The following is a 27297-nucleotide window of genomic DNA, read 5'->3' as shown; positions in this document are numbered from 1 at the left end:
CTTCTTCCTTCTCCAGCTGTCACTCAGCTCCCCAGTTTCTCTGGTAATTACCTGGTTGGCATCCATAGTCCTAGCAGCTGAACACCACCCCAGTGAGTCTTCCACTTCGTCTTTATTCCCCCCAGTGACTTCAAGCATTCAGGTCCATCCTGGTACTGTTCTGTCCTCCCTGTCTGGCATGGGAGGGAGCTGTTGATTTGGCTCTAGTCCAAGGATCCTGCAGCAGGCACCAGGCTGGGTGCTGTAGCAGCCCTGGTCCCTGTGCTGGTCCCAGGGACCTAACTGTCCCAACGCAATCTCCTTACCATCTGTTCTTTAATGTCCTCTACAATTTTGGCCTCCAACATTCTTATTTGCTGGGATTCCATTAGCTGTTACTCTGTTCCTCAGAAGATTGACTAGGTGTTCCACCTGTGTGCAGGGGAAAGTAGGCTCTTCTCCCACCTACTTTGTCACCATATTGAAAAATCTCTATTGTATACTGTTAACAATTGTCTGCTCATGTCCTGCCTGAAATACCATGATTGTTTATAAATAGCATCTTTAATAAAGCTGGATACAATTTGTCTTGGGAAAAAATAAAATAAAATAAAGAAATTGGGAAAATTAAAGAAAAAGACTACATTGAGGAGGTAGAGATGGCAGAGGGACTGGGAAGAAACAAAGTCATCTAGGTCAGTCCTAGTCCTAGAGGTCCATTGTATGGGTTAGCAGTCTTTGACAGTGCCTGTGACTCATTATAGTGCTCTAGAAATGCAAGAAAGTACAGTTCTGTTATTTTAAGCCACCCAGTTTATGGTACTTTAATACATCCGCTCTAAGAAACTTAACACAGAGGCAAATCATGGAAAAATGATACACACCCTCTTAAGTATTGTCTTTTCATTGAAAGATGGCATTCTTTTACTATTTTTGATGCCTGCCACCTTTCCTTTTGTATGGTTGTGGTGGTTTCTTTTTAAAAACTTTATTTTGAGTGCTTGCTTTGGCAGCACATAAACTAAAATTGGGATGATACAGAGAAGATGAGCATAGCCCCTGTGCAAGGATGACATGCAAATTCATGAAGTGTTCCACATTTTGGGCAGTGCCCTGGTGGGCATCCTCACACCCTTTGATTAGATTGGAAGAAGTATGAGTCAAAGTATATGTGTGGCACTCAATAGCAAAGAATCATGAGTGCTCACTATTAAAAAAAATCATATAAGTCAATCTATGAAATGGAAAAAAAACTTTTATTTTGAATTATAGATTCACAGGAGGTCATAGAGAAGGGTATAAGGAAGTCTCATGTACCCTTATTCTACCCTCCCCCAACTATTACGTACCTATAGTACAATCTCATACTTAAAAATTGACATTGGTATAATCCAAAAGACTTATTCAGATTTAATCATTTGTGTGTGTGTGTGTGTATCACATACAGCTTTTTTTTGTGTATCACATATAGCTTTGTATCACCATTGCAGTAGTCAAAATACTAGACAGTAGCATTACCACAAGACTCCCCACATGTTACCTTGTTATAGTTACACCCAGCCCTTTCTCCCTTATTGCTAACCTTTCGCAACCACTAATTTGTTCACATCTGTATATTTATGTTATTTTATGAATGTTACATAAATGGAATCCTGCAGTTTCTGTCCTTTTGTGATTGGCTTTTTACTTCTATCTCATATATGTACACATAAAGAAGATATGTTTACATGAACAGCAATACATATATATGTATTTATATATGTTTCTTACATTTAGGTAAAAGTTTGTATGTGAAAATAAGTTTGGGGTAAAGCTCAAGCATGTAATTGATAGGTGGTATAATAAGCCCACTTTCAGTTTGAAAGAAACTGCCAAACCATTTTCCATCATGGTCATATTATTTTACATTTCTACCAGATATGTATAAGTGATCCAGTTTCACTGAATCCTAGCCAGCATTTGGTGCTATATCACATTTTTATTTTATTCATTCTGATAAGTGGGTAGTTAATATCTCATTGTGCTTTTAATTTGAATTTCTTTAGTGGAAAGTTATATTGAACAATTCTTTATGTGTCTATTTGCCATCTATTCATTCCCTTCAATTAAATGTCTGTTTATATCTTTTGCCCACTTTCTAACTTGATTTTTATTTTTCAATGTGGAGTTTTCAAAGTTTTTTAAAAAGATTTTATTTATACTTCTGGCCAAGATGAAGGCATAGGTAGACACAATATGCCTTGTCACACAACCAAAATAAGGTCAGCAACAATTTAAGAACATGATAACAACCAGATCTGACAGAAAATTGATCTGAATGGAAGTCGGACAACCAGGAAAATAGACGCGTTCATCCAGACCGGCAGGAGGGGCGGAGTCGGGCAGCCAGGCGTGGGTTGCACCCCGGAGAGCATTAGGACTGAGCACATAAGGCTTCCATGTTCAAGACTGCAGCAGGTGGACCCTGAGTGCGCAAGTGGCAGCTGGCAGACCCGGGCTAAGGGGTGGCAAACAGCAGACCCAGTGAGGTGGTGACTGTGAAGCAAGGCACTGCGCTCAAGCCAGTATCACAGCGCTGGGAAACTAAGCCTTGGGGCACTGATTGAGGACACCTATGGGGATTGAGAAGCAGGGAGGGACTCCCAGCATCTCAGGAGAGGTTCTTAGAGGGTCCCACAGTGTGCACAAGCCCACCTACAAGGGAACTGACACCAGAGGGGCCCAGTTTGCTTGGGGGAAGCAGGGAAAGGGACTGAGGTCCCATGGAGAGCAGAGCAAGTGCCATTGTTCCCTCTTGGACCCCGCCCCCACATACAACATCACAACCTAGTGACTGCAGTACCCTGCCCTGGTGAACACCTGAGGCTTTGCCCCTCATATGTAACAGGCACAACCAGACCAAAGGAAAAAATTAAATAAAATTAAAAAGATTGCTCAAACAGAATTAAAAGCCCCAGAACCAGTTTTTTTAAGTGGCTGAGAGATAGCTAACCTATCAGATGCACAGTTCAAAGCACTGGTCATCAGGAGGCTCACAGAATTGGTTGATTTTGGTCACAAATTAGATGAAAAAATGAAGGCTACGCTAAGTGAAATAAAGGAAAATGCACAGGGAACCAATAGTGATTGGAAGGAAACTGGGACTCAAATCAATGGTGTGGACCAGAAGGAAGAAAAAAACAAACAACCAGAAAAGAATGAAGAAATAAGAATTCAAAGAAATGAGGAGAGGCTTAGGAACCTCCAGGACATCTTTAAACATTCCAACATCTGAATTATAGGGGGACTAGAAGGGGAAGAGGAAAAGCAACCAGTGGAAAATTTATTTGAACAAATAATAAAGAACTTCCCCAGTCTGGCAAAGGAAATAGACTTCCAGGAAGTCCAGTAAGCTCACAGAGTCCCAAAGAAGTTGGACCCAAGGAGGAACACACCAAGGCATATCATCATTAAGTTACCCAAGGTTAAAGATAAAGAGAGAATCCTAGAAGCAGCAAGAAACAAGGAGACTAACCTATAAAGGAGTTCCCATCAGACAGTCAGTTGATTTCTCAAAAGAGACCTTACAGGCAAGAAGGAGCTGGAAAGAAGTATTCCAAGTCATGAAAGGCAAGGACCTACATCCCAGATTGTTCTATCCAGCAAAGCTTTCATTTAGCATGGAAAGGCAGATAAAGTGCTTTTCAGATAAGGTCAAGTTAAAGGAGTTCTTCATCACCAAGTCCTTATTTTATGAAATGTTAAAGGGACTTATCTAAGAAAAAGAAGATTAAAAAGCATGTATAGTAAAATGACAGCAAACTCACAATTATTAACAACCACACCTAAAACAAAAGCAAAAAGAAACTTAGCAAACAACTAGAACAGGAACAGAACCACAGAAATGGAGATCACATGGAGGGTTAGCAACAAGGGAGTGGGAGGAGGAGAGAGGGGGAAAAGGTACGGAAAATAAGTAGCATAGATGTAGGTAAAAAATAGACAGGGGGAGGGCAAGAGTAGTATGGGAAATGTAGAAGCTAAAGAACTTATGACACATGGACATGAACTAAAGGGGGGAATGTGGGTGGGAGAGAGTGTGCAGAGTGGAGGGGAATGAAGGGGGGAAATGGGACAACTGTAATAGCATAATTAATAAAATATATTAAAAATTTTTTAAAGATTTTATTTATTTATTTTTAGAGTGAGGGGAAGAGAGGGAGATAGGAAGGAGAGAAACACTGATATGAGAGAGAAACTTTAATCAATTGCCTGTAGTATATGTCATGACCAAGGACCAAACCTGCAACCCAGGCATGTATGTGCCCTGATGGGGAATTGAACTGGTGATCTTCTGATTTGTGAAACTGCACACAACCAACTGAGCCATGCCAGGCAAGGCTGTTTCCAGTTTCTTATGTATTCTAGATATGTGACTTAAATATTTTTTCAAAGTTTGTAATTTGTCTGTTCATCCATTTAACAAGGCCATTTGCAAAGCCAAAATTTTTAATTATGGTGAATTCTAATTTATCCATTTTTATTTTATAAATTATGAGGGTCCTTTTTTGTTTGTTTTTGGTATCAAGTCTAAGAACCCTCAACTTATTCCTAGGTCCCAAAGATTTTCTTCTGTGTTTCTTTTCTAGAATTTTTATAGTTTTACATTTTTTATTTAAGTGTGATTTATTTTAAATTCATTTTTGTAGAAGATGAGAGACTTGAGATCGGTTCCTTTTTTCTCAATGCATGTCCAGTTGCTCCATCACCATTTATTTCAAAAGTTATCCTGTTCCATTGAATCACTTTTTCACCCTTGTCAGAAATTAGTTGGACACATTTGTCAGGCTCTATTTCTGAGTTTTCTGTTGTGTCCATTGATCTTTATGACTGTCCCTGCCAGTACCATACTTACTGCAATTATATAATAACCTTAATAGTGGAGAAGTGCTTTCTACTTCATTATTTTTCAACTTTTTGACTACCCATGGGGTCTTTTTCTTGAATATAACGTCTAGAATAAGCTTGTCTGTGTCTATAAAAAGCTTGCTGAGATTTTATTGGAATTATGCTAAACCTATAGATGAAGTTAGAGAATTTATATCTTTAACTCTGTTGAGTCTTTCAGTCCATGGACACAGCATGTTCCACCAGGTATTTTTCTTTCATTTGTGTTATTAGCATTTTATAATTTTTACCATAAAGAATCTGTATTTTGTCAGTTTTTTAACTAAGTATTTTTTTTCTTTGGAGCCCTTGTAAATGATATAATATTTTTATTTTGGTTTCCACTTGCTTGTTGTCAGTATATAGAAATTCAGTTGACTTTGTATGTTGATCTTGTATTCTGTAACTTTATTCAGCTCACTTAAAGACTTGAACCTGAAACCATAAAATTCCAAGAAGAAAACAGGCAATAAGCCATTTGACATCTTTCCTAATATTTTATATTTGTTTTATATTCTTGTTTTACATTATTTTATAATATTCTTATTGGATATGTCTCCTTGGGCAAGAGAAACAAAAAAAAAAGGAAGGAAAGAAATGGGACTACATCAAACTTAAAAGTTTTTACACAGCAATGAAAACCTTGAAAAGGTTTACAAACCAATAAAAAGACAACCTAGTGAATGCGAAAAGATATTTGCCAATGATATATTTGTAATGGGTTAATATCCAAGGAATATAAAGAACTTACAACTGAACACCACCAACAAAAAAATCAACCCAGATTAAAAATGGACAGAGGACCTTTTATAGGACCTTTAGACATTTCTTCAAAAAGGACATGCACATGGCCAATAGACATATGAAAAGATGTTTAGTGTCATTAACTGTTAAAACCACCAGATCTAACATCACACCTGTCAGAACTGCTATCATGAATAAATCAACAATCAAAAGTGTATTTAATAAAACAAAGTAGAAGCTCAAAATGACCTCTAGCTTGGCTTTGAGATGAGCAACTCCAATGTTTTTCTCCTCTACTGGCTCATCTTTTGTAGCATAGCAAAACTTGTAAGGAAAAGGGAATCATGATATATAGGCCTTTCTTAGAGGCCAAACTAAAAATATGAACACATTCTTCATTACTAGTGCAAACAATAATAAAAGGGAGCCAGGTTAAAATGGAGTTGGAGCTGCCACACCAAAGGAACTGCCTTGTAAGTCTTAGACCTCAAATCTTGGAATGTTAAAACAGGGCAAAATAACCTCTGGACTGGGCATAGGCAACATTGTGTCCCAGAGAACCATTTGCAAAGATAACAATAAAGTAGTTACTAATGGACTGAAAATTTAAAATATTGTTTAGGATTAACATCATTATGTTATCTGTGCCAATAGAAATGATGTAATCATTTCCCTTCCCTTTCTCATAAATACTCACTCATTGCCTCTGTTTCAGAATCAGAACATTATTTGGCCTTCAGCTTGAATTACTGATTCCCAAATACCTATTCTTACCTGAAGTAAATGCTTTTTGCATCTCACTTTGACAGGTCTTTTATTTTTAGGTTAGCACTAGCAAGCCCTATTATCTATATTAAACATCCCAAAATGGAAGTATGAGAAGGATTGGAATACTGTTGACCTTTCCCTATGTCATAAAGAGTCAGGTGTACTGAAGTCAGGTGTACTGAAGAATCTGTTTCTATGTTCTCCACAGTTTTCTGTCAACAAAGCTATGCAAGTGTTGTGGATCTACAATATGCAGCTTGTCCCCACAGAACTTTGAAGGGGAACCTTAAGAGGAAGGAATCTGCTCTTGGTCCTGTCCCTCAGTATCACATTTTCTCTGCCTTGGAGGAAATTCCAGCTCTAAAATTGCCATAATAAGCACAGGGCTGTGCTTTTTTATTTAGAACTGTCATTCTAGGACTCATATTTGACTTCCCTTTCACAGCCATTTTTGTGCAGCTAGCATTTCTGTGCAGTGTGGCTGGCTATACAGGTGAAATGGCAGAAGCATAAAAACAAAACAAACAGGAAAAAAAAACAGTGCAAAAAATTTCACAAAACCATGGTACTTACAATTGACTCCAGAATAGGCTATACTTAATGTACTGCATGCCTACTATGTATTAAGCACTAGCCTGGACAGTGGATAAAGGGTGCACTGAAGAAGGCAACAGAGGTCATTCTTGGGAACTGCGGCCTCTGTGGTTAACAAAGGCCTAAGAGTCTTTGACAGGCACAGACTGAGTTACATGGGGATCTTGTCTACAGACTCCTCAGCCCCAGAACTGCAAAAATGCAGCTCTACCCTAAACATTCCAAGATTTTAAAAATAATAAAAGCTAGACCAGGGCAATCCTAATCATTCTCCAGTCACAATAGCGCTTTCACAGGATCACTTGGCCACAGCACAACATACTTCAGTCACAGCCTAATCAGGGCCAGTCAAGGCCTCCCCACCACACAGACACTAGACACCAGATACCTGCCCCCCTCAAACACACACACCTTACTCTACAGACACACTTACATTCATAATCACATCCCATGCTGGTGCAGTCACACAATCAGTACACGCACCCACAGTCACCTTCCTCAGCACGTGACTCATATAGGCCCAAGAATCTTGCTTCTAGTTGTTGCTTCCGCACTCAAACTCCCAGTATTCTGCATCCTTCCTGAACCGGATCCTGCAGTCACCTCAATTCACCACACAGACAACAGTGACCGAAAGGCTAGCATAAAACGAACCATCGGTCAAAGTTCATTAGTTTCCCCAGGGCCTGAAAGGAGTGGTACCTCCGAGCCACCAAAGCTGGGATCTCTACAGCTCCGAAGTAGCAGCCGCACCAAGTGGTCTGCTGGGAGCTCCAGCTTAGGCGGTAGTGCGCAGGCGCAAAGGACTCACGCTTGGCTGCTGGAAAGGCGTGTGGATCTTAGGGACTCTGGAGGGGGAGGGAACTGGAAGCTCTGGGCACGAAAGTCAGACTAGAGAAGGGGGACCCAGCGGGGAGACCAAGGAGGAACCAGGAGTCCAAGCCGGACCTGGTTCTTCTGGGGAGGAAACCGGACCCAGGACTGCGGCAACCACACACTCGGATCTGTGTGAGTGAGACCTCAGGCATGGCCAGTGGGCGTGACCCTGAGGTTGCCAATCGAGTGCGACCTGGAGCGAACTCCGCAAAGGGGGAATTTTGTGTTTTGATTCTGAAGAAGCACCGTCGCAGCGAAAGCGACCTCACAAAGAGGGCGGTGTGTGTATGTGTGTGTGTGTGTGTGGTGTGTGTATCACATGTGTCGCCCTCCTGTCCCAAATAGCAGCATTTGGGTGTGTGCTACTCAGATGTTAGGGAAGATTGTGTGTGAAAAGTGGACGGAGCAGTACTGCAGCCTTTGTCTATTTTGAGATTAGGTGTGAGTCGTGTTTGAGGCTGTAGGTAATGACGAAGTGAAAGTGGTTTGTAATGTGATTTTGTGACTTTACCTGGCATTATGTAATTAACGTGCTATCTGAAGTTGTGAATGATATGTGGGTGTTATAGAATACTGGTTTTCTGAAGTAAGTTTGATTGAATATAAACTATGCATGTGTTTATAATCTGTTATTTTATTTTTATTTTTTTGTGATGGAGAAACTGCATGACCACTGTCTAGTTGGAGATGTAAGATTTAATGATCTGAATAGTTTATTAAGTCTCCCTCCAAAATTGTAACTCAATAACAATTTAGAAAATAAAACAGAGGTATAAGTATTCGATAGGAAGAGGTAACAGTTATGTAATTCCCAGATGGTAAGATTTATGCAGGGAAACACCATATAAACTAAAACCAATGTGTTGAAATGAATAGTGTTCCATAGATAACATGCAGGAAAAAAACAAATTATTTTTACCCATAATTAGCGCTTTCAACACTGATGTGTAAGTGAGGTTTCCTGCTTCTGGATGAAATTGATGGCAAGGTTAATAGCTTCAAGGTTAAATGAATAGTGTTCCATAGGTAACAAGCAGGAAAAAAACAAATTATTTTTACCCATAATTAGTGTTTTCAACACTGATATATAAGTGAGGTTTCCTGCTTCTGGATGAAATTGATGGCAAGGCATTCTAAGATAATAAAGAATATTTGGTACACTTAATCACAAGGCCAATCTCATTTTAGAAATTAACAGTTATTTTGCAAATTAAAATATTCACTGTATCAGTCAGTACTTCAGACTTTACTTAAGAGAATATCCTTTCTGCCTGGAAGTCTACAGAGTGGAAAGATCAATTTCTTCTCTATTTCTACTAATTTTCTATTTCCTATACTACTAAAGAGTGTTGCTTACTAGTTAATATTTAAATCAGTTATTCAAAAATTAATAATAAATGATTAATTTTTTATAATTAACTGTGCATATTAAGTAGTGTTAGATGAATTAATAAAGAGATGAAGTAGAGAGGAAGTCCAGATATTCTCAAGATATGTAATATGTGATAAAGATGGCATTTCACATCAATTGAGAAATATGGATTATATGTTATGTAGTATTGCTAAACAACAAACATGGAAAAAATCTTCACAAAACAAAAATACTATTTTTTAAGAAATTTTTGCTTTTTTAATTTAATCATTTTTGTAGTTTTTTTCATTACCATTTAGTCCCCTTACACCCCCCAGCAATCATCACACTGTTGTCCATGTCCATGAACACTTTAATAGTCATATGAATAGCTAAGAAAAATTATTTGCAATTCTGAGTAGATAAAGGGTTAATTTACTAAATTTTTAAAATGACACTATCAACCATTAGGAAATAAAAACCCATGAGAAAAAGGGACTTATTAAAAGAAGATGCCATCATGAAAAAGAAATAGAAGCTTCTTTAAACTTATTTTTTTAAAGTTTCATTTATTGATTTTTTAGAGAGAGAGAGAGAGACATCAATTTATTATTCATTGATTCATTCTTGTACGTGCTATGACTGGGGATAGAACCCACAACCTTGTTGTACCAGGATGGTGCTCTAACCAATTTAGCTGTCTGGCCAAGGCCACCTTTCAACTTTTTAAAAGGACCTTATTCTCCCTCATAATAAGGAATGTGTAAATTCAAATTATAATATTGATATCAGAAATTGAGAAATTATGTCAGCTAGGCGTGCAGCAGAGTGGAGGCCGCACCTGGGGTTTGCTAAGGTTGACTCTCTTTCCCATTCCTTCTTTGGGAGCAAAGCAACGGGAGCCCAGAGAATGGGGGCCAGGCAGAGACGGGTGGGGTGGGGCAGGCAGGGACAAGGGAACCTGCATAGCTGGACCATGAGCCAGTATCCAGCCTGTGCCACCCCTCCTGGCCCAGCCCTATCCCAACCATTCCTGGTCTCTGGTCTCTCCTTCTGACTGATTGCTTGGCTTTGGTAAACCACCACCAGCTCTCCAAAGCTGAGGACTCTTCTCTACTCCAGGCTCACCTCCCCTTTAGAGATGTTTTACTTCCCTCTCAAGCAGCCAGCCTTCAAAACTGGAACTCCTGGACCAGCACCTGGTCCTCATTCCCTCCACTGAGACCCCACTCACCTTTAACCCACTTCTTTCTCAGATTGTTGATTCTCTTCCTTAGTTGGAGACTTATCACTTACCTTTCAGATTAATCCCTGATTCCCCCAGCCCCCCAATTTTTTGGCAACCTTGCCACCTCCCTCAACTGGGAGCCAGACTTCCTTTTGACTAACCTCTATAGCCCCATGATGGAGGCTGTGTACCTGATCGTGAATGGTGTGGGCCTGGTGCTGGACATGCTGACCCTGGTGTTGGACCTTAACTTCTTGCTGGTGTCCTCCCTCCTGGCTTCCCTGGCCTGGCTTCTAGCCTGCATCTACAACCTGCCACATACTGTACTGACTAGTCTTATGCCCTTGGGCCATGGGGTACTATTTTCACTGCTGGCCTTGATTGAAGCCTTGGTCCAGTTCATTTTAGGGGGCTTTCAGGCCTTGTGTACCTGGCTGTACAGCTGCTGCTCAGGCCTGGAGAACCTAAAGCTTCTGGGACACCTAGCCTCTCATGAAGCATATTCCGGGGGGCCAGAATATACTGCCCTGAGGCATCCTCGGTATGGTTTCCAATGGCCATGCTTTGCGGTGTCAGGCCTGTGACATCTGTTCCATTGCCATGAGCTTGGTGGCCTATGTGATCAACAGCCTGGTTAACATCTGCTTCATTGGCACTCAGAATCTCTTCTCCCTATTGCTGGCCCTGTGGGATGCAGTGATGGGACCACTGTGGAGGATGATGGACATTATGGCTACCTTCATAGCTTACATTTCCAGCAGTGCTGTAGCCATGGCCATCCTTCTCTGGACCTCCTGCCAACTAGCACTGGAGCCCCTGGCCTCAGCTGCCCACCTCTTGGCCAACTTTGTGCTTGTCAGTCTCACCGGCCTGGTGTTGCTGGCTTGCATGCTGGCAGTAACAATGACCATGTTGTACCCAGATCTCACCATGAGGCTGGCTACCTGGGCACTCAGCCAGCTCCATGCCCAGCCATCCTATCACCAGCTTCAAGAGGATGTTGTGAGGCTGTCTCACCTAGCACTGGGCTTGGATACTTGGTGCCAAGTCTGGAGCTGCAGCCTGCATCTGGCAAGCTGGCTGAACTGGGGAGGGGCACCTGGGGCTTCCCAGTTTGTCCCTGGGAGGGTGCCCTCAGCCAGTGTCCTGGCAACAGGACACTCCCTGAAGCAGGGACCAGAGCAGAGGCAGAAAAAAAGGAAGTCAGAATGGCCAGAGTAACAGCTGCCTAGGGCAGGGAGAGACTCAATGAGGAGGAAACTACAGGTGGTCAAGACCCATGGAAGTTGCTGAAGGAGCAGGAGTGGAATAAGTGCATTATCTGCCAGGATCAGAGCAGGACAGTGCTGTTTCTGCTCTGCTAGCACCTATGTCTCTGCCAGACCTGCACTGAAATTCTGATGCGCCACCCAGTCTACCACTGCAACTGCCCACTCTGCCTCCAGGACATTCTGCAGACCCTCAGTGTCTACCTCTGAAAACTCCCACCCTCCTTGCCCACTTCTCCAGCTCCATGCTTCTCACAAGCACCTGTGTTAGGACAGCATTAACACCTGATCTCTTGGTCCTGGCTTGAATCCTCTCCTTCCCCCATGGCTGTCATGCTAAGCCTCCAAGTCATACATCCAGGACATTGAGATGGGATACCCTGGAAGACTGTGACTTGGATGGGGGCAGGGTAAAAGCTTCTCTTGACTCTGTGTCCCTGTGACGTTGAGGGTGTGTCACTGTGCCAGACCCTGAGACTGTTTGCTGTGGACACCTCGCCAGTTTGCCAGGGCCTACCCAAATGCCAGCCTCTGGGGCTCCCCATCTCTGCTTGTTTTTTTCTGTTGGGGATTTGCAGGTCCTCTCCCTGCAAATCCCCTTTCCACTGCCTCCCCATCTTTTTCAGCCACAGCACATCAGTGTCATTTGGGTTTTTTGGCAACTCAAGGGCCTTGGAATGACCTTGAATCTTTGCTTTCAGGCAGAGTTCTTGTGCCTGGTAGGTTTTGGGTGCCCTTAGAGCTACCAGTTTTGCCTGTCATAATCTTATAAGGCACCTTCCCAACATGGTCCAACAGCTGGGGGGAGTTTATCCCTGAGGGTGGGGCATGTATCTGCATCTGGCTTTGGGACAATGAACCCTCACCCCAGCTCCACTTGGGAGCCTCAAGAGAGAGAACCAGACTTCTATTTCTATTCACTCCCTTTCACTCCCCACATCACAGAAAAATGGCATTCCCCTTGTTTGTCTCTCCCTGGCGTTGGGGAGGGTAGATTATGTACACTTCACTAGGGTCCAAACACAGTAGGGACCAGGACCTAGGGGCATGCAGTTCCCTGAGGGGTCTCCTGGCCAAGTTTCTGGTGAGTAAAGTTTTGCTTACAACTGACAAAAAAAAATTTTGTCAGCTAGCAGCATTCATCAAGGTGTAGGGAGGGAGGTATTCTTATGCACTTCTGGTGGCAGTGGAAATTGGTAGAAAGTACATGAAGAATAATTTGGAAATATATAGTAAACCCATCCAATATAGGAGATGAAGGTAGATCTGTAGAGGGAAAAGAACAATGTTCTCTCTCTTTCCAGCCACAAGAGTCCAGAATTTATTCTACCCAAAGAAATTAGGTTTCTGGTGTTGATGAGAGAGCAGGGTTTGCCCAATTTTCCCATTATTCTATGTCCTGGATTTGTGTGGGATATACAGAGTGGGTAAATGCTGAAACAGTGAAGTTGATGTAGATTTAACTGAGTTATTTTGGGAGATCTAAGTCAAATATGGTTTCACATCGTTCCTTGTATCTTCCTATCTCTGCCTTCCAAGGACTCTTCCCTTTCCGAAAGAAGAGTTCAGAAGAGAAGGTTCATCTCTTGCAAATTTCACAGATATGTCTCAGGTAAGATGATGTTTCTTCTTTTTCTGAAATAACATGTTTTCAGATTATATGATCATTTATTTCCCCATCCTTAATTTTCCTGGATGTTGAGACTTGCTTCCATGAAACTAGTCTCCAGCAGGACCCAGGTTGGGTAAGGCAAGCAAGTGGCCTAGGTGCAAAATTTAAGGAGTACTTATAGAGCTGTGCATCCCTAAATTTTGCACCGTAGGTGACTGACTGGCCTGCTTCACTCTAGTTGCAGCCCTGTTCCCAATTTCTCTTATTCCAACCAGAAAAATTTAAGCCTTCCCCAAGTGTACCTTCTAGTTATAGCCAGTGTTCACATATAAAGTTGGTATATCATCATCATTTCCTTTCTGTCTTCTCAAAAAAGTACTGCTGTAACAGAAATGTATTATCTTGATTTAAATGAAAATATATTACTTGAATAAATCTAGTCTACATACTGATTTGGGATCTAAGTTGTAAGGAGTAAAGGTGCAGAAATGGAAAAACCTTGATTATCCCTACTGACCTAGGTTTTGAAGTTAATGGACCACATTATTAGTTTATGTTAAGGTCTCCTGTTTTGTGAGGCTTTCAGGATAGAGATTTACTTGCAAGCTTGTCAGAAAACTGAGATTTTGCATATCTCCTTTCTAATTCTCTTATTTTATCTATGTCTTCCTGCAATTTCTACAAACTGTGGCCTGCCAGCGAAAACCTTTTCAGTATTGCAGTGCTGTTATAATTATATTTTTAGTTTCTTCTAATTTTTATATATGGGTACAAGAGAAGGAAATGCATATGCTAGCCCATTCTTGAAATATTCTACTCTTGAATAAAAGGTGGACCATTGCCTTATTTTCATTTTTCTTTCAAAAATTTCTCTTCATTAATCAATCTTTAAAATGTTGGTTTTCCAAAGATTCTAATTGATATTTTCTTTTCACTGTCTGTTTTTCTCTGTTCACAATCAGATTAACTCTAAAGGTTATATTGATGTGATCCTAGTGACTCTCAATGCCTCTCTCCATCCTAGAACCTCATATCCAACCTCCAATAGCTATCACCACCTATATGTTCCATGGTCACTTCAAACACATTTCCAAGGCTTACCTCATTACCTTACTTACAACAGTTTATACTTTCTTCTGATTACCATTTCCATCTCCTAGTTCCAGCACCTACCCAATTGCTTACGCAGATAACTGAAGAGCCATGCCTCTCTTTTTCCACTCTACAACCAATTTATGACCAATTCTTGTGCAACTCATCATAGCAACCAGTGGTTCCCTGTCTAGACCACTAATAACACCAAATCTATGAGACATCTCTAACTGTGATTGCTTAATTGTTTTTCTCACCTAACATATCTCAAGCCTTCTCTAGTCAGAGTATTGCCTCTACCCCTAATTAGTGTGGCTCAGTTGGTTGGGCGTCATCCCACAAAACAATAGGTCACTGATTTGATTTCTGGTCATCACATATGCCTGAGTTGTGGGTCAGTCCTTGGTTGGGGCATGTGAGAGAGGCAGTTGATTGCTGTTTCTCTCTTATACCCATGTTTCTCTCCATCTCTTTCTCCCTCCCTTCCCCTCTCTCTAAAAATAAATATTAAAATCTTTAAAAACATAAGTAAAATCTTTAAAAAAGACTATTGCCTCTAAAGTACAAAATTTATCACATATGTGTTGACTTAATATTTTTTCATTTTCTTTTTACTCCATAAAGCAGCAGACCTAAAGTGGAGTTTGTATTACAGTGGAATGTACAAGACAGTATACTGAATGGGAGGAAAATATTACAGTTTACATTCAGGAGCAGTAGTCATTAACAATGTGGATTGCCATTAATGCCTACTGATGATTTATTTTTAAAATATATTTTATTGATTATGCTATTACAGTTGTCTCATTTTCCCCCCTTCACTCCCCTCCACCCTGCATACCCCCTCCCACCCACATTTGCCCCTTTAGTTCATGTCCATGGGTCATACATATAAGTTATTTGGCTTCTACATTTCCTATACTATTCTTACCCTCCCACTTTCCATTTTTCTACCTACCATCTATGCTACTTATTCTCTGTACCTTTTCCTCCTCTCTTCCCTCGCACTCCCCTGTTGATAACCCTCCAGGTGATCTCCATTTCCGTGGTTCTGTTCCTGTTCTAGTTGTTTACTTAGTTTGCTTTTGTTTTTGTTTTAGGTGTGGTTGTTAAGAATTGTGAATTTGCTGTCATTTTACTGTACATGTTTTTTATCTTCTTTTTCTTAGATAAGTCCCTTTAACATTTCATATAATAAGGACTTGGTGATGATGAACTCCTTTAACTTGACCTTATCTGAAAATCACTTTATCTGTCCTTCCATTCTAAATGATAGCTTTGGTGGATAGAGTAATCCTGGATGTTGGTCCTTGCCTTTCATGACTTGGAATACAGTGATCTCTCACCTATTGCAGGAGTTACGTTCCAGAGACCCCCAAAATAGGTGAAAATCCATGAAGTAGCGGCATTGTATTTATTTTATTATTTATATATATTTTAAAGCTTTATAAACCCCACACTCCTATAAACCTTTCCCACACTCTTATAAACACTTCATATGCTCTTAAACACTTTCTATGCTTTTAAACCTACGTAATTTTAACAGCATATAAAATTCTATATGGGTACTCACCAGTGAAGTATACAGTCGTCCCTTGCTATATTGTGTTTCACTTATTGCAGCCTCACTGTTAACCCACAATATTGTGAAGCCGCAATAAGTGAACTGCGATGTAGCGAGGGATGACTGTACTTCTTTCCAGCCCCTTCTTGCCTGTAAGGTCTCTTTTGAGAAATCAGCAGACAGTCTGATGGGAACTCCTTTGCAGGTAACTGTCTCCTTTTCTGTTGCTGCTTCTAGGATTCTCTCCTTCACTTTTATCTTGAGTAATGTAATTCTGATGTGCCTTGGTGTGTTCCTCTTTGGGTCCAACTTCTTTGGGACTCTCTGAGCTTCCTAGACTTCCTGGAAGTCTATTTCCTTTGTGAGAATGGGGAAGTTCTCCTTCATTATTTGTTCAAATGAGTTTTCCACTTGTTGCTCTTCCTCTTCTCCTTCTGGTATCCCTATAATTCAGGTGTTGGAACGTTTAAAGATGTCCTGGATGTTCCTAAGCCTCTCCTCATTTTTTTTTGAATTCTTGTTTCTTCATTCTTTTCTGATTGGATGTTTCTTTCTTCCTTCTGGTTCACACTGTTGATGTGAATCCCAGTTTTCTTCCCATCGCTATTGGTTCCCTGTACATTTTCCTTTATGTCACTTAGCATGGCCTTCATTTTTTCATCTAATTTGTGACCATATTCAACCAATTTTGTGAGTATCCTGATTACCAGTGTTTTGAACTATGTATCTGATAGGTTGGTTATGTCTTCATCACTTCGTTTTCTTTCTTTTTTTTTTTTTGGAGCTTTGATCTGTTCTTTCATTTAGGCCATTTTTTTTTGTCTTGAAATGCCTGTTACATAATGAGGGGCGGAGCCCTAGGTATGCACCTGGGGTGGGTAACCCATGTGGCTGTGTTGTGATACTGCATGTGGGGAAGGGGTCTGAGAGGGAACAAGGTGCTTGCTCCACTCTCTGCCAATTTCAGTTACTTCCCCCACTTCCCAGAAGCAAATTGGGCCCTTCTGGTGCTGATTTCCAGGTGGGTGGGTTTGTGTATGTTCTAGGACCCTGTGGGTCTTTCCAGCGAACTCTCCCATGAGGCTGGGAGTTTCTCCTGCCGCTGCCTTAACCCCCACAGGAGTTTTCAATGAGTGGTTTGAGGCTTTATTTCCCCACACTGGGGCCCTGAGTTGTGCAGTCTGTCTCCCTACCCAGTTGTTTCTCCTGGTTTATCTGCGCACGTATGTGGGACCAACCAGTCTGCCAGCTGCTGCCTTGCCAGGTCTGCCCGCTGTTGCCTTGCTGGCCAGCTGCAGCCTTGTGCACCCCACTCCACAATTCGCAGCCTTACTGGGTCTGCCAGCCAGCACCTTGCTGGCCCTGGTCCTCCAGCCACTGCCTTGCCTCGAGTCCTCACCACCTGGCTGCCTGTCTCTGCTCCTCCTACTGGTTTGGATGAATATGCCTTCTTTTTTTTTTTTGACATAATATTTTTTAATTTTTTAAGACATTATTTATTTATTTTTAGAGAGGGAAGGGAGGGAGAAAGAGAGAGAAAGAGAAACGTCAATGTGCAGTTGCTGGGGGCCGTGGCCTGCAACCCAGGCATGTGCCCTGACTGGGAATCGAACCTGCGATGCTTTGGTTCACAGCCCATGCTCAATCCACTGAGCTACGTCAGCCAGGGCTTGAATATGTCTTCTGTAACTCCTTGCTTGTTGGACTTCCATACAGTTTGATTTTCTGTCAGTTCTGGTTGTTTTTTGTTTTTAAATTTGTTGTTGTCCTTCTTTTGGTTGTGCAAGGAGGCACAGTGTATCTACATAAGCCTCCATCTTGGCAGGAAGTCCTGCCTACGGATAATTTATAAATAAATACTAATCTCTCTGTAGTGTGTTTAGTACATTTTTAAGACCATTTCTGTATAGAAAAAAATCCATACTGTTCCATAAATATATCCACTGCCTACTTCCATATACCTTTTTCTTCTTAGGGCTCAAATACTCTTCCTTTCAGATTGTATTTATTTATTTTTAGAGAGAGGGGAAGGGAGGGAGTAATGGATGGAGAGATACATTGATGTGTGAGAGAAACATCTATCCATTGCTTCTTGCATGCATTCAGACTGGGAACCAAACCTGCAACCCAGACATGTGCCCTGACCAGGAATCGAATTGATGACCCTTTGCTTTGCAGAATGACGCCCAACCAACTGAGCCACACTGGTCAGGGCTCAAAGACTCTTTCTTAACAAACTGTGTCTTTTGCTACTTCCTGAATTTACTACCTGGTTTTTCTCTCCCCATGAATTTTAAAAGCTGATGCCTGTATTCCTACAAAACAAGTTCATTGTGAATTCAAAATTTTTATGTACTCAATGAAGACTTGGAATACAAAGTGAAATTTTTCTTCACTTTGTAGCACTATTCCTTGTGCATATTTCTGTTCTTGCATATGTGATACCTATTGAGGGTATGTCTTTATATGCAATACCTCTCTCTCAGCTTGTAACTTCTTGTTATTGTGGTCAGAGTTATATTCATTTTGGTCCACCAGGCAACTGGTCACATTCAAGGCAAATAGTATGTTCTTATGTTCTTATGTATTTTTAGCATGAGGTAAGTATATACAGATGAATGTATTTTCAAGAGAATGTCTGCAATATAAAACAAAATAAGAAAACTGCTTTGACCACTGATCATGGTCATAACTAGGTTTCCAATATCTAGTTTTCATTAGTTTCAATCGCTTTACAATTAACTGGAGTATGTTCTTACAGGGATCAGTGTCATTCAAGGATGTGACTGTGGACTTCACCCAGGAGGAGTGGCAGCAACTGGACACTGATCAGAAGGCCCTATACAGGGATGTCATGTTGGAAAATTATTGCCACCTTGTCTCTGTGGGTAAGAAAAACCCCTTGAATCTTTTAGTGTCAACATCTCCTTTCAAGAGTTTCTGAAACTTAATGGATTTGAATTTCAGGGAATAGAGGTGATGAATCTCTTTTTGTTAGCAGAAAGGTATGGCTGTGTTCTCACTTGCCTAATGCAAGGTATTAACTTGCATGGTATATGAAGGTATATATATATGAATGTATACATGTCTGCTACCTTGAAGCTATCTTCCTCTTCCTTCAATGGTTTTTAAGCCCAAGGAGGTTAGATTAAGTCTCATTACAAATTTTTTATTGAATTTAATGGGGTGACATTGGTTAATAAAATTATATAGGTTTCAGGTATACAATTCTATAATTCATCATCTGTATATTGTATTGTTTGTTCACCACCCTGAGTTAAGCCTCTTTCCATCACCATTTATCTCCCCTTTACTTTTGTCTACTGCTCCCTACCTCCCTTTCCCTCTTGTAGTCACCATATTGTTGTCTGTATCTATGAGTTTTTCTTTGCTTAATTCCTTCACGTTTTTCACTCAGCCCCCCAACCCCTTTCCCCTCTAACAGTGGTCACAGCCTGTTCTCTATATCTATGAGTCTGTTTCTACTTTGTTACTTTTGTTCATTAGATTCTACATATAAATGAAATCATATGACACTTGTCTTTTTCTTGCTGTCTTATTTCACTTAGCATAACACTCTCTAGGTCTTTCCATGCTGTCATAAAAGGTAAGATTTCCTTCTTACTTATTCCATTGTGTAAATGTACCACAACTTTTTATCTTCTCATCTACCATCTGATGGACTCTTGGGCTGCCTCCAAGCTTTGGCTATTGTAAATAACTCTCTAATGAACATAGGGGTGCATATATTCTTTCAAATTAGTGTTTTGGATTCCTTTGAATAAATTTCCAGAAGTGGAATTGCTGGATCATAAGATAGGAATCATGCTACCTGATATCAAACTATATTACAAAGCTAAGTAATCAGAGCAGCATGGTACTGACATAAAAACAGACATAGATCAATGGAACAGAATAGACAGCCCAAAAATAAGTCTTATTTTTTATCATTAGGGTTTCACATGACTAAGCCTGATATGATCCGCAAGTTGGAAGAAGGAGAAGAATTGTGGACAACAGAGAGAATTTTTCCAAGTCAGGGCTATCTAGGTGAGTCTGTACAGGTAAAGACCAGTTGACTCAGGTAGCTGACACCTTTGAATGTTTTTAGGGATATGTATGTTTTTTAATTGTGGTAAAATACGTATAACATAAATTTACCGTCTTAACCATTTTAAGCATGTAGTTCAGTGGCATTAACTACATTTATATTGTTTTGTGCAACTAGTATCACCATCCATCTCTGAACTGTTTCTATCTTTTATAAGTGAAATTCCGTAATCATTAACAATAACTGTTATCCCACTTTGTCTCTGGCAACCACCATTCTACTTTCTGTCTCTGAATCTGATTACTCATAGGTATCTCATATAAGTGGAATGACATGGTATTTGTCCTTTTTGTGACTGGCTTATTTAACTTAACATAATGTCCTTAAGGTTCACCCATGTTGTAGTATGTATTTCCTTCTTTTTAAGGCTGAATAATATTCCATTGTATGTATATACCACATTTAGCTTATCCATTCATTTTTCAGTGCCCACTTGGGTGGCTTCTACTTTTTGGCTTCTATGAATAATGCTGCTATGACTGCGGGTGTACAAATATCATTTGAGTCATTGTTTTTAGTTTTTTTGGATATGTAACCAGAAGTAGAATTGGTAGATCTTATAGCTCATTGGTTTAATTTTTTAAAAAAATTTTTCTGGTTGTTCAGTTACAGTTGTCCCACTTTTCCACCATTGCTCTCCCCTGACCCTCAAACCCCATCATTCCCACACTCAATCCATACCCCATTGTCCTGGCCCATGGGTCCTTTATAAATGTTCCTTGATTTGCCCCTTCTACTTCTTTCCCCCGTTATACTCCTCCCCACCCACTCTGGTTACTGTCACTTTGTTCTTTATTTCAGTGTCTCTGGTTATATTTTCCATGCTTGTTTTATTGATTAGGTTTCATTATAAGTGAGGTCATATGGTATTTGTCTTTACCACCTGCTTCACTTAGCCTAATACTCTGCAGTTCCATCCATGCTGTCGCAAAGGGTAGGAGCTCCTTCTTTTTTTCTTCTGTGTAGTATTCCATTGTGTAAATATTCCATAGTTTTTTGATCCACTTATTTACTAATGGGCACTTAGGTTGCTTCCAACACGTGGTTATTGTAAATAGTGCTGCTATGAACATTGTGGTATATAGGTTCTTTTAAATTGGTGTTTCAGGATTCTTAGGGTATATCCAAGCAGTGGAATTGCCAAGTCAAGAGGTAGTTACATTTTTAGGTTTTGAGGAAATTCCATACTGTTTTCCACAGTGGCTTCCCTAATCTGCATTCCTATCAACAGTGTATTAGGGTTCTCTTTTCTCCACAACCTCGTCAGCACTTATTGTTTGTTGATTTGTTTATAATGGCCATTCTGATTGGTGTGAAGTGGTATCTCATTGTGGTTCTCATTTTCATTTCTCTAACGGATAGTGATGCTGACCACCTTTTCATATGTCTCTGGGCCCTCTGTATGTCGTCCTTGGAGAAGTGTCTGTTCAGATCCTTTGCCCATTTTTTAATTGAGTTCTTTGTCTTCCAGGGGTGCAGTTGTGTGAGTTCTTTATATATTTTGGGGTCAAACTCTTGTTTGAGGTATCATTGGCAAATATATTTTACCATACAGTTGGTAAAATACAGTTGGTTTCCTTTTCATTTTGTGGATGTTTTCTTTAGACATGCATAAGCTTTTTATTTTCATGAAGTCCCATTTGTTTATTTTTTGTTTTATGTCCCTTGGTCTAGAACATATATTGATGAAAATATTGCTGTGTGGAATATCTGAGAGTTTCCTGTCTATCTTCTCCTCTAGGACTTTCATGGTGTTGCAACTTATATTTAAGTCCTTTATCCATTTGAGTTATTTTTGTGTATGTTGTAAGTTGTTGGTTGAATTTTGTTCTTTCCATGTAGCTGTCCTGATCTCCTAACATCATTTGTTGAAGAGGTTACTTTTACTCTGTTTTATGCTTTTGCCCCCTTTGTTGAATATTAATTGATCATAGAATCATGGGTTTATTTCTGGGGTCTCTATTCTGTTCCATTGATCTATGTGTCTGTTCTTATGCCAGTACCAGATTGTTCTGATTATAGTAGCCTTCTAATATACTTTTATATCAGGTATTGTGATCCCTCCTACTTTTTTCTTCCTTCTCAAAATTGCTTCGGCCTGTAGCTTTAGCCTGTAGTTTTCTTTCATTGTTGTGTCTTTATCTGGTTTTGGGATTAGGATGATGCTGGTTTCATAATAAGAGTTTGGTATTCTTACCTCTTATTTGGTTTCTGGGAATAGACTAAGAAGGATAGGGGTTAGCTGTGTCTTAAATGTTTTGTAAAATTCTTCTGTGAAACTGTCTAATCCAGGTCACTTTTTTGTGCCGGGAATTTTTTGATTACTGCCTCAATGTCACCAGCTCTTACAAGTCTGTTCAGGCTTTCTGCTTTTTGTTGATTCAGTTTTGGAAGATTATATTTATCTAGAAATTTGTCCATTTTTGTCCTGGTTTTCAAATTTCTTGGCATATAGTTGTTCATAGTAATCTATTAACATCCTTTGTATTTCTGTGGTATCAGTTGTAATTTCTTCTCTTTCCATTCTGATTTAATTTATTTGGGTCTTCTCCCTTTTTTTCTTGATGTTCTGGTTAAAGGCTTGTTGATTTTGTTTATCTTTTTAAAGAAACAGCTCCTGGATTTATTGATATTTTAATTGTTCTTGTAGTCTCTATGTTATTCAGTTCTGCTCTGATCTTGATTATTTCCTTCCTTCTACTTGCTTTGGACTTTGTTTGCTGTTGTTTGTCCAGTTCTTGTAGATGTAGGGTTAGGTTGTTAATTTGAAATGTTTCTATCTTTTTTAGATAGGCTTTTATTGTTATGAACTTTCCTCTCAGGACTACCTTCACTGTGTCCCATGGGTTTTGAGCTGTTGTGTGTTCATTTTCATTTGTTTCCAGAAACATTTTGATTTCTTCCTTGATCTATTATTTATCCATTCATTTTTTTAAAAACATGCTATTCTGTCTCCATGAATTTGAGTGGTTTTGAGGTTTTTTTCTTGAGATTGGTTTCCAATCTAAAGCAATTGTGGTCCATGAAAATGCTTGATATGATCTCAATTTTCTTGAATTTTTTGAGGGTTGTTTTGTGTCCTATCATGTGGCCTTTGAAAATGTTTCATGTGGAGGAAGTTGGGCTGTATGAAGAGCCGGGCGCCTGTCAAGGACAATGGGCTTAAACAAGAGGATTTTACTTAGGAAAAAAAAAAAAAAGGCTTAGCCATTGTTTAAGGAACTCTCCAGCAGTGAGCAGCGGTTGGCAGATGCTGCTCACCCAGCAGCTAATTCATGCCACTTGCCTGGCAGCTGATTCACACTGCTCCAAGAGGCTGATTTGGGCCACTAGCCTGTGCTGGACTCGAGCAACTAGCCTAACAGCTGTTTTGCGCTTCTTGGCTGTAGGCTGACTGGTGCCAGTTGCTCAGCAGCTGATTTGTGCTGCTCACGCCAGTGACTGACTTGTGGTGGGCTGTGGCCATGGTGGGCTCACAAAAAGAAAGGAAGAGGCACATTGCACCAACCATGGCACAACTGGTGGATTAAAGGTGCCAGCCTGGTGCAGATGGACAGTGTGGGCCCTGCAGTTCACAGAGGACCTGGGCTGGCAACTGGGCAATTGTGAATATTGCGGCCTAGACCTGGCCCGCGTGTTCGCAAAACCATAGGAAGGTAGAAAAGCAAAGCCCAGCTCCCCTCTTCCTATGGCATCCAGGAAGACCAGCAGAACTGGCTCTGTGGTTTTAAAGTCAGCAGGAGGCTTTTTTAATCCTCTCTTTTATTTTATTTTTTTATTTTTTTATTTTTTTTTTATTTCTTCCCCAAAGTGAGACAATAAGACCTGGAACTATGAAAGATCCAGAGACAGACCCAAAGAGGGAACACAAGGCTAACCCCAAAATACTGAGAAACTGAGACAAATTTCACTTTGCTATCCTATAGAACTTGCATTTTATTGTCTATTTGTATTATTATTATTTCTTTGTGGGTTTTTTTTACTCATTTTATTAGTTTATTTTTTACTTCTCTTCTGTTTGTTTTCTTCATTTTCTTTGTTTGTTTAATTGCATTCTTTGACTGGTTTTCCTTATTCTCTCTTTCATATTGTATTTTTATTTCCCTTCTTTCACTTCACTCATATTCCAATGACACACTACTCTTGATGTGTACTTTCTACTCTGTGTACAAATCATTTATTTCTTGTCATATATTGTTGTTTCAGTACTATTACAAATAATTGTTGTTCCATATAATAGTAACACTACATAGCACCCCTCCCTGATCTTAACCCATTTCATTGTCTTCCTGAGCTTTATTACTGTTTTGGTTAACTCTATTCTCTTGCATACTACACCTACTTTCTATCCTTTACTCTCACTATATCTCATTACCTAACCTTCCACAAGTGCTCTGTTTTCTGGATTGAGCTCACAATCCTTCCCCCTCTAATAAGAGTCTTGTCTCTTTTTCACCTTTTATAAAAAGTGGCTCACTGGGTGAAATATCATGGTTAACACTATACTTATCCAAAGGATCTTCTACCTCTTCTGTACTTGTTGGTACTGTAAATCCCATAGAATACTGTCCTGCTGTCTTAATCCATTTTGTCTTCCCCCTGCCACTGATCACATACAAGATTAGGTGGGAGCTGTGAACATCAGTATACCTGCTGGAGGAGAGAACCCACCAACAAAGGAGCTACTGAAAGGGAATAACCCAAGTACAAGAGAGCCCACAAAAACAGAAGAAAGGGTAAACCCTCAGCATCCAGACAAGGAGTTCAAAGAAACCACTGAATCTCATAGAATTCTACCATAGAAGTTTACCCTACAAAGATAACTAGCAAAGTGAAACATCAGGAAGTGCAGAAACAAACAAAAAGAGTCACCTAAAATGGGGAGACAAAAAAAGCACCTGCAATCAAGAGGAAGGGCAGATTCCCTACAGAAAGAGCTGAATTAAATAGAGGTAAGCAAACTATCAGATATAGAATTCAAAATAATGGTTATAAGGATGTTCAAGGAACTCACAGACAACTACAAGGAACTGAGTAAGAACTACAACAGTATAAAAAAGGAAATAGAAACTATAAACAAAAGCCAGGAGGAAATGAAAAATAGAATTCCTGAAAGAAAAAAACACACTAGAAGGAATTACAAGCAGGCTGGATGAAGCAGAGGACCAAATTAGTGAGCTGGAAGGCAAGGTGGAAAGAAACACCCAGGTAGAGCAACTACACGAAAAAAGGCAAAAAATATGAAGATAGCTTAAGGGAACTCCAAGATACAAAAGGCAACAACATTCGAATCATAGGAATACCAGAAGGAGAAGAAAAGGAACAAGGGATAGAAACCCTGCTTGAAAAACTAATGACAGAAAGCTTCCTGAACCTAGAGAGGGAAAAACCATGCAATTTCAGAAAGCATAGAGAGTCCCAATCAAGGTGAACCAAAGAAGCCTACTCTAAGACATACCATAATAATAGTGCCAAGTTTTAAAGGAAAAGAGAGAATCTTAAAAGCAGCAAGGGAGAAGCAAGAAGTAACATACAAAGGGGCTCCAGTGAGGCTAACTGCTGATTTCTCAACAGAAACTCTCCAACCCTGGAGAGAATGGCAGGAGATATTTCAAGTAATGAAAAACAAAGGACTGCAACAAAGATTACTCTAGCCAGCAAGGCTCTCAATTAAAATGAAAGGAAAAATGAGTTTCCCAGACAAAGAAGGCTGAAAGAATACATCTCCACCAAACCAGCACTTCCAGATATATTAAAGGGACTACTATAAGAGGAGGAAGGAAAAAAAAATCAGTTGGTAGTCTATTGGAAATGCCTTTGTAGGTAACTGTCTCCTTTTCTCTTGCTGCTTCTAAGATTCTCTCCTTCTCTTTCATCTTGGGTAACTTAATGATGATGTGCCTTGGTGTGTTCCTCCTTGGGTCCAGCTTCTTTGGGACTCTCTGAGACTCTCTGAGTGAGAGAGAGAGAGGAACATAGATACAAAGGGGAGAAATGAACAAATACCTACAAATAATAACATTTTGGATTAAATGTGAAATGTTTGGATTAAATGCCCCAATCAAAAGACATACAGTAACTGAATGGATAAGAAAACATAACCCATACATATGTTGCCTACAAGAGACCCACCTTGGAAGGAAAGACCTACACAGACTGAAAATGAAGGGTTGAAAAAATTTTTCCATGCAAATGGACAGGAAAAAAAAGCTGGGGTAGCAATACTATATGAGAAAAAATAGACTTCAAAACAAGGGCCCTAAAATGAGAAGGACACTTTATAATACTCAAGGGAAGAATCCATCAAGAAGATATAACCATTATAAACATATATGCACCCAACATAGGAGCACCCAAAATATAAGGAATATCTTGGAGGACTTCAAGAAACATATTGACAGCAACACAGTTATAGTAGGGGCTTTTTAATGAAGGGGATATTTAATACCCCACTGTCAAATGGATAGATATTCCAAACAAAATATCAACAAAGACATTGCAGCATTGAACAATGTTCTATATCAAATGGACTTATATATATAGAACCTTTCATCCCAAAGAAGCAAGATACACATTCTTTTCTTTTTTAAAATATATTTTATTGAATATACTATTACACTTGTCCCATTTGCCCCCTTTATTCCCCTCTGCCCTGCACATCCCCTCCCAGCCATATTCCCAACCTTTAGTTAATAATGTCCATGGGTCATACATATAAGCTCTTTGGCTTCTACATTTCCTATAATATTTTTAACCTCCCTGTGTCTATTTTTTACCTACTATTTATGCTACTTATTCTTGGTACCTTTCCTCCCTCTCCCCCCTTCCATATCCTCACTAATAACCCTCTATGTGATCTCCATTTCTGTGATTCTGTTCCTGTTCTAGTTGTTTGCTTAGTTTGTTTCTTTTTAGGTTCATTTGTTAATAGCTGTGAGTTTGTTGTCATTTTACCATTCATGTTTTTTATCTTTTTTTTCTTAGATAAGTCCCTTTAACATTTCATATAATAAGGGCTTGGTGATGATGAACTCCTTTAACTTGACCTTATCTGGGAAGCCTTTTATCTGCCCTTCCATTCTAAATGATAGCTTTGGTGGATAATGTAATCTTGGATGGAGACCCTAGCCTTTCATGACTTGGAATACTTCTTTCCAGCCCCTTTTTGCCTGCAAGATTTCTTT

General features: G+C 39.8%; 1 protein-coding gene, 1 non-coding gene and 1 pseudogene across 4 annotated transcripts in view; all 3 read left to right on the top strand.

Annotated features, from left to right (window-relative positions):
- Nucleotides 1-976: 976 nt before the first annotated feature.
- Nucleotides 977-1083, top strand: LOC114511760. The gene has a single exon (XR_003685729.1). It is a non-coding gene; the product is annotated as a U6 spliceosomal RNA (small nuclear RNA).
- A 6733-nt stretch (nucleotides 1084-7816) lies between these two features.
- ZNF382 (zinc finger protein 382) overlaps nucleotides 7817-27297 on the top strand; it is a 79334-nt gene continuing 59853 nt past the window's right edge. Inside the window, exons 1-4 of one of the 3 annotated variants that reach the window (XM_028530428.2) lie at nucleotides 7817-8019; nucleotides 13274-13346; nucleotides 18764-18890; nucleotides 19957-20052. In XM_028530428.2, the coding sequence (XP_028386229.1) occupies nucleotides 13338-13346; nucleotides 18764-18890; nucleotides 19957-20052 (232 nt within the window). In that variant the 5' untranslated portion in view covers nucleotides 7817-8019; nucleotides 13274-13337. Of the gene's footprint in view, nucleotides 8020-12594; nucleotides 13347-18751; nucleotides 18891-19956; nucleotides 20053-27297 lie in introns of those variants that run through there. The other 2 variants (XM_036011844.1, XM_028530427.2) reach the window with 2 other exon arrangements.
- LOC114511658 lies at nucleotides 10190-11964 on the top strand (annotated as a pseudogene).

The sequence above is a fragment of the Phyllostomus discolor genome, chromosome 12 (assembly GCF_004126475.2).
Source record: "Phyllostomus discolor isolate MPI-MPIP mPhyDis1 chromosome 12, mPhyDis1.pri.v3, whole genome shotgun sequence".
Lineage (NCBI taxonomy): Eukaryota > Metazoa > Chordata > Mammalia > Chiroptera > Phyllostomidae > Phyllostomus > Phyllostomus discolor.
This window is presented reverse-complemented; position numbering and strand designations above follow the sequence as displayed.